We start from the raw sequence: 14,930 nt of genomic DNA, 5'->3' as shown, positions 1-14,930 counted from the left end.
CCTCCCCAGCAAAGAAGGCCCCTAGGCCAGGTTAGGCCTGGGGAACTATAGCTATTGATGAAGTTAGAAAGCTTGGGTCCCATATAGTCTAGAACCAGGTAGACTTTTCTTCTATTTTTCTGTACTAGACCTGTAATTTCATTTAGACTAGGGAACTCAAAGTGAGCAAACTCCCTCTAACAATGCACCTGCTCTGTAACTTATAATCCTAGAAAGTAGCTTGGGAAGCACTGAAAAGGTAAGTAACTTGCCCAGGGTCTCACAGTCAATATGTGTTAGAATTAGGATTTGAATCTAGTGCTTACTGACTTGAGGTCAGCTCTCTCTCTAACCATTGTACCATGCTGCCTCTTTACCCACCTAAGAATGGAATATTATTTCTTAATTTACATACTCTCTTTTCCCTTATGAATAAACACCTAGAAAACAGTAGGTTTGTGGGCTCGAGTGTGGGCAAACAGTGGGTAGAAGGGAAAGAGGGAAGTGAGTACTAAACCCAAGCCACCAGAGATGATGGCACTAGTAGACAAAGGAAGATAGGTCACCTATACCTATATCAAGTACAGAAGATTTCTGACCTTGGGAGCCAGGATCTCCCAATCTCCCAATCTCCAATAGAAGTTTCGAGTTGGGGATGTTTAGTTAAAGGCAAAAGAGGAAAGCCCTTAGCCTGAAGAAGGCAAGTTTCCCTGAGCCAACTCTGAGAGAAGCCAATGTCCTAGGGAGCTGATTACAGGTGAGAGAGGCCTAAGGCTCTGGACAGAATCCAACATTTATTACAGTCTACCCATTCTTAAAATCCTCCAAGGGAAGGAGATTTCCCAGCTGGATTGGGTGTCTTTCACACCCCTTATTAGAGCACAGTACCTTCTGCTAATATAAACCCCGTGGGGACACTTCTCCATCCTGGGCCATATTATACATCACCCCTTTCTTTACTGCCATTCCCCTATGGACTGCATGTCCTTTCCAATGCGGACTCTTGTTGCCTCTGACAAGACCTTTTCTCCTTGGTGGGCCATAGAGTATCCAGTGGACTCAAAGGAAAGAGGCACAGTAGAAAAGGCACTGGATTTGATACTAGCTCTGTCTGCCTTTGTCCTCTCAGTTTTGATACTTCTTTCCTCTGTGACTTTGGGCAATTTACTCTATTTTCCTGAACCTCAGATTCCTCACCAGCTCCTATGACCCCACCTCTGACACCAACTAGCTCTGTGACCTCCTAGCTTCGGTCCCCTCATCAATGAAGATAAAAACATTCTGTTACCCATCCACGGGACTATTGCTAGCAAGGCACTTTGTAAGCCACAAAGCAAGGGCTCTATAAATATAACCTATGATTATTTATACAACAAAGGAAAGTTCAAACTTAGTGGTAGTTCTCCTATGGTTGGCTTTCCTTTTTCACTCTAAGAAAGTCTCCCCTAGGCGTTCCCTCACACCTCTTAGTCAGGAATTCCTTTCTACTAATTTCAGTTCTTCCTGCCCCCACCCCCTCCTCCCACTGGCCCTCTAAAGCCCAGCAAACTTACTCTTAAACTGAGTCAAGAGGAGAGAGAAAAGAGAGGAGGTGGATGGTAGGCAGGCAGGGAGGGGCCAGAGATGTCCCAGCTCCCTAAAGTCTGGGGGTGGGAATTGGTGCCACCCTTGAGGGGATTCCCAGATGCCCTTATCCCTAAGAGTATCTGAAATGAGTCAGTGACTCCCAAGCTCAAAACCAGCCCAGCTGGGGCAGGCAGGCACTGGGTAAGTGGCCAAGTCCAGATTGGGAATCCAGGGCTGAGACCTAGGATGTTGTAGAAAGCATGATTTGGAGTCAGGGCCTAGGTGTTAGGCCTAGGTCTTCTACTTAGTATCTGTAGGATGCAGGGCAAGCTGCTTATCTAATCTGAGTCTCACTTTCCTCAACAATAAAATGGGGAGGGAAAGTAGACCAATCAACTAGCAATCACAACTAGCATTTAAGCACCTACTAAGCCCCAGGTACTGTACTAAACATAAAGAAGAGGGACAGCTAGGTGTCTCAGTGGATAGAGCACTGACCCTGGAGTCAGGAGAACTTGAGTTCAAATCTAGCCTCAGACACTTACTAGCTGTGTGACCCTGGGCAAGTCACTTAACCCCAATTGCCTCAAAAAAACCACTAAATATTAAGACGAGATCATACAATCAATCAAAAGTTTGGAGCTGGAAAGGCTCTTAGAAGTCATCAAATCTAACCATCTTATTTTACAGAGAAGGAAATTGAGGCACGAGTTATAAATGACAGAGTCAGGATGTGTGCCCAAGTGTTCTGACTCCAAACCCAGCAAGTTTTCTTTGCCAACACTGCTGCTCTCTTAAGAATGCTTCCAGGTATAAATCTACAATCCCCTCATGACCATTGATCTCTAAGGTTTCTTCTTGATACTGTAGTCCCTAGTCCAGAGAGAGCCAAGGGGTCTCCTATTTCCTAACCACAGAACATGTATTCACAGACTACCAAAGCTGGAAGGGGATGTAAGTTACCATGTGGTCCAAAAACTTTATTTACACAAAGAGAAACTGAGACCCAGAGAGCAGAAACAATTTGCCCAAAGTCACACAGTAAGTCAGTGGCAGAATTGACATGAGAAGCCAAGTTTGCCAATCACCTAGCCAATGCTTCTTTTGCTTACTGCACAAGTCTCCAAATCCAAGTCTCTGAAAGGGGAATGGTGGCAAAGACCCTAGTCTCTGAGTTCACCAAGGATAAAACAAGCTAAGATCATGTACTACAGGCTCTGTCCTTCGAAGGAGGGTGTCACTAAGTTTAATGAAATGAAAACCAGGAGACCGTGACCTCCCACCTAAGCCTCCATGATCAGACAGCAGATCTCCACTTGCAGTGTGAGAAGAGGGCATGATTTGGAAATGAATGTGCAAAGTCTGGAGTATATTTGGGATTAGGAAGGGCTCTGATGACTGAAGCCTGGACTTCATACAACATTGTGTTGGCATGGGCTCCACCCAAACCTCATTCCACTGGTGAAGGGAAACTGCTCCACTTTCCAGTTCTAAACAATCCCATTTCATAGGGGAGAGAGCTGGGAGACGAGACAGTGAGCCAGAGAGGAGTCACCAAAGCTTGCTGACATGGAGGTCAAATCTTGCTGATCCCCTTCCATCTTCACTCTCACTGTTCTCACTCTCTTTTTGTCTTGATTTCCATTTTCCCCCTCTCCGTTTTCATTTCTCCCATTGTCACTGTTGCCATCGACATTGTTCCACTCCCCCATCTCTTTAATGCCGTATCTACTTCTAAAAGAATATCCCGGAATATTGTGTTAGAGTCCATTCTACAATAATCTTCTAGAGTAAAATCTAGGACTATCGTGTTAGAGTGGGCAGCTCCACTTTCCGCAACGGAGAAAAGGGTTTGTTATGAAGAAAAAGAAAAAAAAAACTTTGCCGATCTTTTCCCTCTTTCTTCTTCTTGCTGTACTCCTTTCAGTTTCATCCTTAAACATCCTGAGTATGGCTTTGCTTAGTTGGGTGCCTTGCCAAGCTTTCTTGAAACTGACTGCTCTCCACAGCTTCTGTCTGTTTTATGATATTGTTCATTGTCTTCTATCATGCTTCTCTGTAAGACTTTTACAAATGAGTCGACATGTTAATTAGTGTTGCCTTTGGCTGCCATAAATCTCTGCTTGGCATGTAAGTCAAATAAGTATCTGCTGACTAGAGTGCTTCTTAAATTATTTTAATCTCTTCACTGATGTCAATGAAACCCTTGAATCAAATTACTGCAATCATTGTCAAAGTCCTTTTTTTCTGTTCATATTCCATTTTTTAAAAGATCAATACCTTGTTTAAATAAATCAGGTTGGAGTCATTTTAATTACAAATCATGGGTTTTTTCCTCATTTTTATTATTTCTCCTAACTTTATACTCATTTTGATATTTGCTCTAAAAAGTCAATGGTCTTGCTAAATACAGACAGTTGATTCAGCAATGGATCCCACATCAGTAATAAGGAATTTCTTCTCTGCTAATAGACAATCAATTTGATTTTGTGTGATGTTATTCAGCATCTGTCCAATTCATAACCTACCTTATTCTTTTTTCAAAGAAAAGATCCATGAAATATAGTTGTGAGGTTTCTGTGTCATTATCTTCTCTCATTCCCTATTCCTGAACCACATTTCCCAACATAATTTTCACCCTCTTCACCTACCTCACCTATATAAGATGACAAAACAGGAAAATGATAAATGCTGGAGAGGATGTGGAAAAATTGGAACACTAAAGCATTATTGGTGGAGTTGTGAACTGATCCAACCATTCTAGAGAGCAATTTGGAACTATGCCAAAGAGTTATAAAAATGTGCATACCTTTTGATCTAGCAATACCACCTCTAGGGTTGTATCCCAAAGAGATCATACAAGTGGGAGGAGGACCCATATGTAAAAAAATATTTATAGCAGCTCTTCTTGTGGTGGCAAAGAACTGGAAATCAAGGGAATGCCCATCAACTGGGGAATGGCTAAACAAGTTGTGGTATATGAATGTAATAGAATACTATTGTGCTATAAGAAATGAGGAGCAGACGGACTTCATAATAACCTGGCGAGACTTATATAAACTGATGCTGAGTGAGGAGAACAGAACCAGGAGAACTTTGTACACAATTACAGACAACTTCTATCTGTGATGACTGACTTTGATAGACTGGACTCCTCTCAGCAATGCAATGCTATAAGACAGCTCCAAAAGACTCATGATGGAGAGGGCTATCCACATCCAGAGAAAGAGCTGCAGAGTCTGAATGCAGATTGAAGCAAACTACTTGTTCTCTCTTTTGTGTTTTGTTTTGTTTCATTCCTTCTTTCTCATTGTTCACTCTATTGGTTGTAATTCTTCTTTACAACTTGACTCATGTTTAATGTGAAGGTATCTATAGAACCTATATCAGATTGCATGCCACCATGGGGGGGTGGGGGGGGGGGGGAAGGGAGGGGGAGAAAATTTGAAACTTAAGGGATTATGGAATTGAATGTTGTAAGCTAAAAGTAAATAAATAAAGTCACTAAGTATCAAAGTATATATTGATTTAATTTGGAAGGTTTGATTGAGTTCGGTATCCTCTACAACAAATGTGGATGCACAGGTTGCGATTATTGCCAGAGTGATCCCACAAGCACATATCATGAGCACTGAAGTACAGGATGACCAAATGCCCCATGAAATGGTGTATTTGGTTGCCTCTGAGCTCATGATAAAACCATTTCTGTACATTCTCTTGTTGGTCTCTTCAAGGAGAACCTAAGACTATCTTAGTATTTACCAGCAACTTCCTTCTGGTTTGGTTTATAGCTGGAATATCAAGATTGATACAATTCAATTCTGGACATCCCTATCACCACTTGGTCACTGGACCCTACGTTTAGAGTAGTAACAGCTAGGCTGATGTTTGCAGATACTATAAAAGATGTGATTCTTAGCACCCTCTGCCCCTTTTCTGACACTCTGCCCTTGTCAATGCAGAAGTAGAAAGAGGCCCACATAGGACTAAGAGGGCCATTTTGTTTTTGGGTTTCATAGGTTGCCATGGCCAAAGAATCATCATGCGTTTAGCTTGCTGTTAATGAGACTCTTTGCACTTAGTTGGGCTGGTCCCTGAAAGCCGACTTGGTTTGTTGCCAGGACCCTATTCAAAGCCTTTCCCACATGGTAGAACCTGCCAGAGCTTGAGCTCAGCTGGCAAAGCCCTCAAGAACCCAGAGTCTCCTCCACTGCCATAATGAGGCATCAGAGTAGGAGTTTTTGTAAGCAGATGTGTGTGAACATATATGTCACAGATCACAGACTGTCAGAACTGGAATGCACACTAGAAACCACATAGTCCCACGCTCATTTCATATATGAGGAAACTAAGGCCCAGAGAGGTGAAACAACTCACCCAAGGTCACACAGCTCATAAGCAGGAAAGAGAGGAGTCAAACTCAGATCCTCCCACTTCATGTCCAGGACTTTCTGCACCATGCTATCCTGCTTCCTGTATCTATGACTGTGTTTACACAAAAGAACACACCAAGGATGTGAAGTTGGGTGCGTATGTGTCTAAGCAGTGAGTCTAAGTTAAGGGTTCTTAACTTTTTGTGGTTATGGACTCCTTTGACAGTCCAGTGAAACTTAGGAGTCCCTTTTCAGAATAATAGTTTTAAATGCACAAGATAGAATGACCCAAGAAACCAATCATATTGAAATAGTTATCAAAAAAATTGGGAGGGGGCATCTATGTGGCTCAAAGAATGGAGCACCAGCCCTGGAGTCAGAAGGACCTCAGTTTAATTTTGACCTCAGACACTTAACATTTTTGCCTTCCCCCCTCCACAAAAACAAAATATTTTTTTTTTAATTTTTAAAAATTTAAAAAATTCTTTTTAAATAAATACATTTATAGACCCCCAGATCTGTTTATGTATTTGAATCCCTGATTATGAACCCTGGTTTAAGTGTGTAATTCATTATGTGTATGGGCCTGCTGTATGTTGGGCACTGTACTAACCCCTAAATATATTAAGTATGAGGCTGTGAATGAGCAAATGTGCATTTTAGTGTGTGCATGTGTGTGATAGTATATTCTTACGCACCTAGGTTTGAGTCAATATAGAACAGCCTCTGTCTATCACAGAGTAGGAAAGAACCTTGTGACAGACAGGCCACCCCGTTCCCCCTTCCTGACCAGGAAGAGACACACGAAGTTATTTATAACTCTGCGACAGGCAATCAGTCCACCACCCACCCACACTTCCTGCACTGCTCACATCTGCCAGGCAGCTGCAGGGGGTGGGAGTGGGAGGGTGATCCTCCCTGCCCTCGGCCCCCACAAACCCATCCTCTTAGCTCAGGCTATAGCAACCAGGCAGCAAAGAAGGGGACTAAGTAAGCTAGACAGTCTTGGGAAGGGATGTTGGAGAGGCCAGAGCTTTAGGTCAAGGTCAAGTCCAACCACTTATCTGTCCAGACAGAACAATGACCAACAAGAAGGGGGCAGGGTCGGTGAAATGGAGAATGGACTATGTGAGCAAAGAAAGAGAGGGAGTGGGGAATTTATGCACACTGAAGACAAAATGAGAAGTTGACAATGAAGATTCACAGCATTCACTTTTAGTCAAAGGTGTAAATCGGTAGCAACATCTAGACTAGTAGCCAAGATCTCTGGACTCCAGCACTGGCTTACCATGTGAGCTTGGACAAGTCACTTCTCATTAAGAGGACTGGATGGACTATCTTGTCTCCAGGTTTCCTCCCAGCACTGAATTTTTATATTCTAACACTCCAAATGCTAGCATAGCTTCTGGCTCTAACATTCTATGCTCATTGCTCCAGCGTTTTATATTCTGAGACCCCTACCAGCCCCTCCCCAGGGTCCTACTCCCCTCACCTGGAGTTTTTGTAGCAGGACAACGTCAGAGATCTTCTCTTTATCCTGTTTGGTCTGCTTGGCTTTCCAGTACTGCTTCTGGGCCGAATATCGGTTCATGGGGCATACCTTGAAGAGACAGTCTGAGAGGGAAGATAAAAAGAAATGATGGTTTAAACTGGGAGGCATTTCAGGTAGGGAGAAAGGAGCAGCTACTAGGAGGAATACTTCACACTTTTAGGGAAACAGATGTTATCTTAGAAAGCCATATTTAGTGAAAAGAGCCCTTGACTGAAGAGTTTGAAGGGCTGAGTTCCAGTCCTGACTGTTGTGTGACCTTGGATAAGTCATTTCCCCCATCTGGGCCTCAGTTTCCCTCCTCCATAAAAGGTGATTGGGCTGTGGTGCCTTCCAGTTTTCACAATGGGTGACTAAGTTACAAGGAAATGCTTGGTACTGGGAGAGCAGTCCAGGTGGAATAGGATATCAAGCCTCAGGACAATGGATTGCCTAGGGAAGGTTATTGTATGGTTCCAACAAAGTTCAGTTCAATTCAGTGGCCCAAACATTTGAATCCATGGTGCTAAGAGTTCATTAATTAATTAATGTTTGTGTGCTCAACTCTGAGAGGGAAAGACAAACTTTAGCCCCTGCCTTCAAGAAGATGCACATGAGTAGGAAGAATCAGACATTTATGCAGATAATTATCACCCAGAATAGAATATGGCCAATGAAAGTGCTCTGGGGGAGGGGGAAAGAGAGTGGGGGCGGTTCAAAGAAAGAAGAGAGAGCTCACTTTCAACTGAAGTAGTCAAGGAAGGCTTCATGGAGAAAGTGGCATCTAAGCCACATAGGAAGTAGACAAGGACAGAGAGCTAGAGAGGGAGGACATTCCAGGTCAACAGAATTTCAGAAACAAAAGCACAAACACTAGGAAACTGATTAGGCCCACGTGACCAAGGATTTAGAGTTGGAAGGTACCTCAGAGACCATATAGTGTAACCCCCTCATTTTGCAGATGGGTAGGGTGCTGGATTGCAGTAGGGTAGGGTGGGGTAGGGTGGGAGCTGCCTTTACCCTCTGATTAGAGACTACTAGGCTGGGTGTATGACTCAGGGCTGGACAACAGCTCATGGGTTGCTGGCACTTTGCCTGTGAAGCAGGCAGATCCCAGCAGGATCAGAGGAAACTGGGCTTTCAGGATGCTTCTTACTAGGGTCTTACCCCTAGGCCTCAGACACAAGCATGCTGCCTTTTCTTTCCTCACTTTCTTATTCTTCCTCCTCCTCTTCCATTCTTCTGTTTCCCTATTCTCTTCAGGCACTACATGCCTGATCTGTCTCTAATGGATTGCTCTGTTGAATATATACTAACCTGCTTTGCGAACAGCCCTCTAGAGCACACAAGGATGTGTCAAATCCATTCCCTCCCCTGGGGAAGCTCACAGTCCAGTTGAGAAAACAAGATTAGCAACCATGAAAAAGTGTTAAACAAGAGAGCATTTTCTCAAGAGAAGAAATGCAAAATATCAATTGCCCTATAAAAAATTTATCTACATCATCAATAATTAAAGAAATGCAAACTAAATCAACTCCAAGGTTTCCCCCCTCTTTCCAACCCTCCATCAGACTGGCAAAGCTGACAGAAAAGCCAAATGACAAATTTTGGAGTGTATGTTCATGCACCGTTGGTGGAGCTGTGAATTGGTCTAGCCTTTCTGGAAAGTAATTTGGAGTTATATCCCAAAAGTCAACAAACTACTATGCATACCCTCTGACCCAGCACTAACACTACTAGGTTTATACCCTGAAAGGATAAAAAAAAAAAAAAAGAGGAAAATGACTCACATGTACAAAAATATTTTAGTAGTTCCTTTTGTGGTGGAAAAAGACTGGAAACTAAAGGGGTGTCCATCAATTGGGGAACAGCTGAATAAATTATGCTATATAAATAGAAGACTATTGTGCTGTAGTAGCAGCTAGGTAGTATAGTAGATAGAGTTCAGGGCCCAGAGTCAGGAAGACAGCCTCCTGAGTTCAAATCTGGACTCAGACACTTAGTAGTTGCATAAAGTCAGTTTACCCTGTTGGCCTCAGTTCTGCATCTGTAAAATGAGCTGGAGAAGGAAATGGTAAACCACTCCAGTATCTTTGCCAAGAAAACCTCAAGTGGGGTCACAAAAAGTTACATGACTAAAACAATACGTAAGAAATGATGAATGAGATGGTTTCAGAGAAACCAGGGAAAACTTGTATGAACTGACACAGAGTGAAGAGAGCAGAAGTGGGAGGACCATTTATACAAAAACAACATCATCAAGACAAAAAACTCTGTAAGACTTAAGAACTCTGACCAATGAGATGACCAACTATAATTCCAGAGGAACAATGATGAAGGATGCTACCCACTTCCTGGCACAGAGAAATGAACTCAGTCTGCAGAGTGAGACATACAAACATCTGAGGGTTTTAGCAGACTGTGAGTTCAAAATGAGTCAACAGAGTAATATGGGAGCTAAAAAAAAACGAATGCAATCTTGGGCTGCAATCAGAGAGATATGGTGTCCAAACCTAGGCAAAGTCACAATCCTACTTTACTTAGCCAGAGATAGCTCATATCTGGAAGACTGAGTTCCTTTATAGGTGCCACGTTTGAGAAAGGACATCAGTAATCCAGAGAGTGATCAGAAGATGGCAACCAGGATGGTGAAATGCTTTAGGTCATGCTATATGCATTCTGTATGAAGAAGGATATTTAGTGTGGAGAAGAAAAGACTCAGGGAGGACTGGAGCATGAAAGAGGAATGAGATTTCTTCAGCTTATTCCAACAGGGTACAACTAAATTAAGGAGCAATGGGGGCAAGTTTTAGAAAAACAAAATTAGGCTGATGCCAAGGGAAAAAAAGCTTCCTAACAATTAGGACCATACAAAAGTGGTTGTCGCTGTTGTTTGTCTTTCATTCTCAAAGAGGACCGTGACATCAGGGAGATGATGTCATGACTTGCAAGTGAATTTGATTTAAGTGAGAAAGGTCTGTGCAAAGTCACCAACCTCACTTTGTCCTCCAGAGTTATCTTAGTCCAGTGGTAAGATATAGATCAGGATGACTGGAGATGGCCCTGGATACAGCGGGAGACCTTGGCTTTTTGAGGTCCTTAACAGGTCTCAGTTTGAATGAGGCAACACCCATTCAGTGCTTAAGGCTAGGTACAAAATGAGGCAGAGAATGGTAGAACTGCTCTAAGATGTGATAAGTGTCCCCTCGTTGGAGCTCTTCAAACTAAAGCTAGATGACCATTTGGTGGAATGGTAGTGGAGGTTCTTGGTCAGGTAAATTTTGGATGCGATGGCATCTGAGGTGCCAGGAGCTCAGAGCAAGGTGAGATCCCTGAAGTGGCTAGCGAAGGATCCCTCAGAAAGTATGACTAGAGCTGGGCCTTGGCACCTGAGCAATATTTTTGATAGCCATCGAAGAGGAAGGACTGTTCGATAAAGTAACAGCATGAGCAAAAGTGCAGAGGCAAGAAGGGGTATGACTCGTGAGGAGGAGGGGTTGTTAGTTAGGAGACCAGTCTAGCTGGTGGAGAAGAGTGATGCTGAGCATTCATGTGCAATAAGGCTAGAGGTCTTTCCAATACACCAAGAGTTCAGGAGTTTTCATGATGAAGACAGTAAAATAGGACCAGGCATCCTATCTGTCATGAGCCTAAGGACATCTGATGCCAGAATATAAGGTAGAGAGAGAAAGAGACCAAAGGCCCTTAAGACAAATCATCCCTAATGGACCTACAGGAAATCATAGAATCATAAATTCAGAGCTAAAAGGGAATTTGGCATCTAACTCCTTCATTTTACAGAGGAGGAAACTGTCATGGGTTCTGTGACTTATCCAGGGTCATACAGCCAGGAAGTGTCTGGGGTGAGGTTTGAACACAGGTCTTCCTGACTCCAGGTCCAGTGCCCTCCCTGCTATGCCATGCTGCCTTTCAACGATGTTCCAAAATGTTCTTGAAGGGGCAAAACCCAAGCAAAGGTAGACCCAAGGTATACCTGGAAAGAAAGGAGGCTCCAGAGAGCCTCAATTGTCTTCAGGGTTACCTAAGCCCTCATCATCCTGTAACTTCCTTTCCCAGGGCTTACACAATTCTGAAGACAACTGATAGGTCCCACTAATGTGGGACACAGTCCCTGAGGTCAGGACACTTCAATCTCTTGGGAAAGACAGAACCACTGCCTTCAGAGTATTTCCAATATGATGAAATGTAGTGGGAGATTAGCCCTGCCTTTCAGGGAGGAGAGCAGTGGAGACCAATTAGGTATAACAGAAGAGGCAAAGTCTTGGTTCTCAGAGAACTCCACCTGCCAGTCTACCAGTCTCTCTCTCTCTCTTCCTCTTTCTCTCTCTCCTCTCTCTCTTTCTCTTTTTTTTTTTTTTTTAAGCAATCGGGGTTAAGTAACTTGCTCAAAGTTACATGGCCAGTTATTTCTGGGTGTGAGTGTCTGAGCCCGGGATTCGATCTCCAGGTCATCCCAAAACTGGAGACAGTGCTCTTAGTCGCTGTGCTACCTGGCCGCCCCTTTCTCTCTTTCTTTCTCTCTCTCTTCTCTCTCTCTTTCCTTCCTTCTTTTTTCTTTCTCACAGTCCACCATCACTCCTTTTATGACTTCATTTAACTTCCTTCACAATCTTGACCCTTTGATTGACCTGAGCAATATTTTTTATAGCCATTGAGGAGGAAGAACTGTTCGATAGTGTCATACACTATCATCTACCCTTTAATTCCTTCTCTCCTTGCCCTATCATTAGATAAATCCCAGTCATGGAAATCTCACCACCCACTGTCAATCCTCCTACTCCCAATCTGCTGAATGGTCCTAAAGATTAAATAGTAAATGTATTCAGCAGGAATTTATATCATCTAATCTTAATTAGGCCCTCACTATCATACAGCTATGCTTTTATTCTTCTCTATCATATTCTCCAACAATGGCTTCTCTGAACCCTTTCCTCAGACCCCTTCCACCACTTCTACCTGTCCTCTCAGAAGACTCTCCTCCTTTGCTATCTGTCATGAGCTCCCTATTCTCCCTGACTCCACACCTGAAAACCTTGCTCAAAATCCCCATTCTCTCTGCCCTGGTTTCTGAAGAAAACATGAACCTTCTCCTTATCAAAGATAACTCCATCTCTTGTGTCCTTTATCCCATCCATTCCTCCAGTGACTTGGGCCCTTGATTAGTCCCTCCTTCTCTCATCTTCAATCTCTCCTATACACCGGCTCCTCTCCCAAGGCCTACACACATGCCCAGGTCTCCTCAATCTTGAAAAACCTTCAATTATCCTTGCCATTCCCTCAAGTTCTAACTCTATATTCCTTCTCCTTTGCACAGACAAATTCCTAGAAAGGGTCATCACTGCCTATATATTTCCATTCCTCTCACTTCTCATGTCCTTGTAGTTTGGTTCCTGATCATACCACTCAATTGCAATTGCTTCTCCACTGGGGACAGCTGGGTGGCACAGTGAATAGAGCACCAGCCCTGGAGTCAGGAGGACCTGAGTTCAAATCTAACCTCAGACACTTGACACACTTAGTAGCCATGTGACCTTGGGCAAGTCACTTAATCCCATTTGGCCTGCCTTCCACCCTCCAAAAATAAAGCAAAAAAAAAAAAAGGAATTGATTCTACAAGGTAAATAATGATCTCCCAAGTCCTAAATATAATGGCCTTTTCTTTGACCCTCTGTAGCTTTTGACACAGTGAATCACCCCCTCCTCTCAGATGATCTCTCCTCCCTTAATTTCTGTGACAATGCTATCTTTAATCTGTTTTTACCTTTCTGTCCAGTCATTTTCAGTCTCCTTTGCTAGTTGATCATCTTCCTTCAACTCACTAAATGAGGACACCCTTAACGCCCTGTCCTAGGCCTCTTTTCTACAGTTCTACATACCCTCTCCCTAGGTGTCCTCATCAGCTCTAACTGGTTCCATTATCACCTCTACATGGGTAACATCCAGATCTACACATTCAGCCCCAATCCTTCCACTGACCTTTAGTCTCACAACACTCACCACATGCAGAATAGCTTCATCTGGACAACCTGCAAACATCTCAAACTCAGCATATCCAAAAGGGAGCTCACTACATTTTCCTAAAACAAAAACAACCCCTCCTCCAAACTTCCCTATTTCTATCAAAATCACCACCATTCTTGAAGACACTCAGGTTTACGATCACAATCATCCTCAATTCTTCTCTCTCACCCCTCTATTCAATCAACTTCCATGTTCTGTTGACCTGCAAAACATTTCCTGCATCTGACCCATTCTCTGTATTCACAGAACCACCACCTAGTTAATTCAGGCCTTCATTTCACCTTGCCAAAACTACTGCAAAAGCCTTCTAATTGGTCTCAATGTCTCCAATGCTTCCCTTCTCCCACCCATCCTCTACATGGCTGCCTAACTGATATTCCTAAAAAACACCTGTGACTATGTCATGCTGCATCTCCCTCAAAAATCTTCAATAGCTCCCTGTTGCTTCTAGGATAAAATACCTCAACCATATGGTATTCTACCATATGGATCCTCTGTAAGATTCATTTCATATCACTCTCTTTGAGATATCCTTTAGAGTGACCTGCTAGCTATTTCCTGCTCATAATGCACCATCCCCTGCCTCCGTGTCTTTGTCCAGGCTGCCCACCATTTTGGAATGCATTTCTCCTTTATTTCTTCTTTATATAATCCCTAACTTCCTTTAAAACACAAATAAGGTGCCACCCTCTACAGGAGTTCTTTCCTGATCCCACTATTATTAGCACTCTTTCCTTCTTGGAAATTATTTTGTATTACTTGGCCTAGACTTTCTATTTACTTCCTTGTGTTAGGGTTCTAGCCTCCCAGTTCCTTGATGGCAGACTGGCTCATGTCTGTCTTTATTTCTCCAGCTTGCTGATAGTAAGTGTTTAGTAAATGTTGGCTAGATTGTTGAAATAAGGGAAAGGGATAAGTTTGAGTTCCAATCGCTGCAGACACTTCTTAAGGAGGGCCCCAGAAGGGGACCCCTTTGAGAGGGCTACACAGCACTGGGGCAGCTCTGGGCAGCAATACCCGAAGACTCAGGGAACAAGAAACCCTAAAACAAGGAAGGATATAAGTGTTAAGATGAGGGAGAAGAGAGAGTACAAATAATGGAGCAATGAAGCCAGTCAGGGCACATCTCACTGCCCGCTCAAACACGCACATATATGTGTGCACAGACATACCACCCATGTGTAACCAAAGGACGCAAGCCAGAACCTCAGTCTGCCCCAATTGCAGAGGTGCCGAGCTCTGGCATCTCAGCTCCACTCTCTGAGCATGTCAGGACTTGGGGCTAGGTCTTGGAGGAGGTTGTAACGGGAAAGAGAGCCAAGCAGGAGCTAATAACCCCTGGGGCTTGGAGATCCAACATGGGACTTATTACAGCTCCTGACAAACCCAGGGGAGGTGTGTGTGTGTGTGTGTGTGTGTGTGTGTGTGTGTGTGTGTGTGTG

The 14,930-nt window shown here is 43.4% G+C and overlaps 1 protein-coding gene across 5 annotated transcripts in view; it reads right to left on the bottom strand.

Moving 5' to 3' along the window:
* ITPR3 (inositol 1,4,5-trisphosphate receptor type 3) overlaps nt 1-14,930 on the bottom strand; it is a 126,131-nt gene that overhangs the window by 81,865 nt on the left and 29,336 nt on the right. For all 5 annotated transcript variants that reach the window (XM_069073470.1, XM_069073471.1, XM_069073472.1 and 2 more), the window contains one exon: nt 7,411-7,532. In XM_069073470.1, the coding sequence (XP_068929571.1) occupies nt 7,411-7,532 (122 nt within the window). The remainder of the gene's footprint in view (nt 1-7,410; nt 7,533-14,930) is intronic.

Source organism: Petaurus breviceps, unplaced genomic scaffold (assembly GCF_028583685.1).
Source record: "Petaurus breviceps papuanus isolate PSGF00001 unplaced genomic scaffold, PetGlider_PUasm1.0 90865, whole genome shotgun sequence".
NCBI classification, from domain to species: Eukaryota; Metazoa; Chordata; class Mammalia; order Diprotodontia; family Petauridae; genus Petaurus; species Petaurus breviceps.
This window is presented reverse-complemented; position numbering and strand designations above follow the sequence as displayed.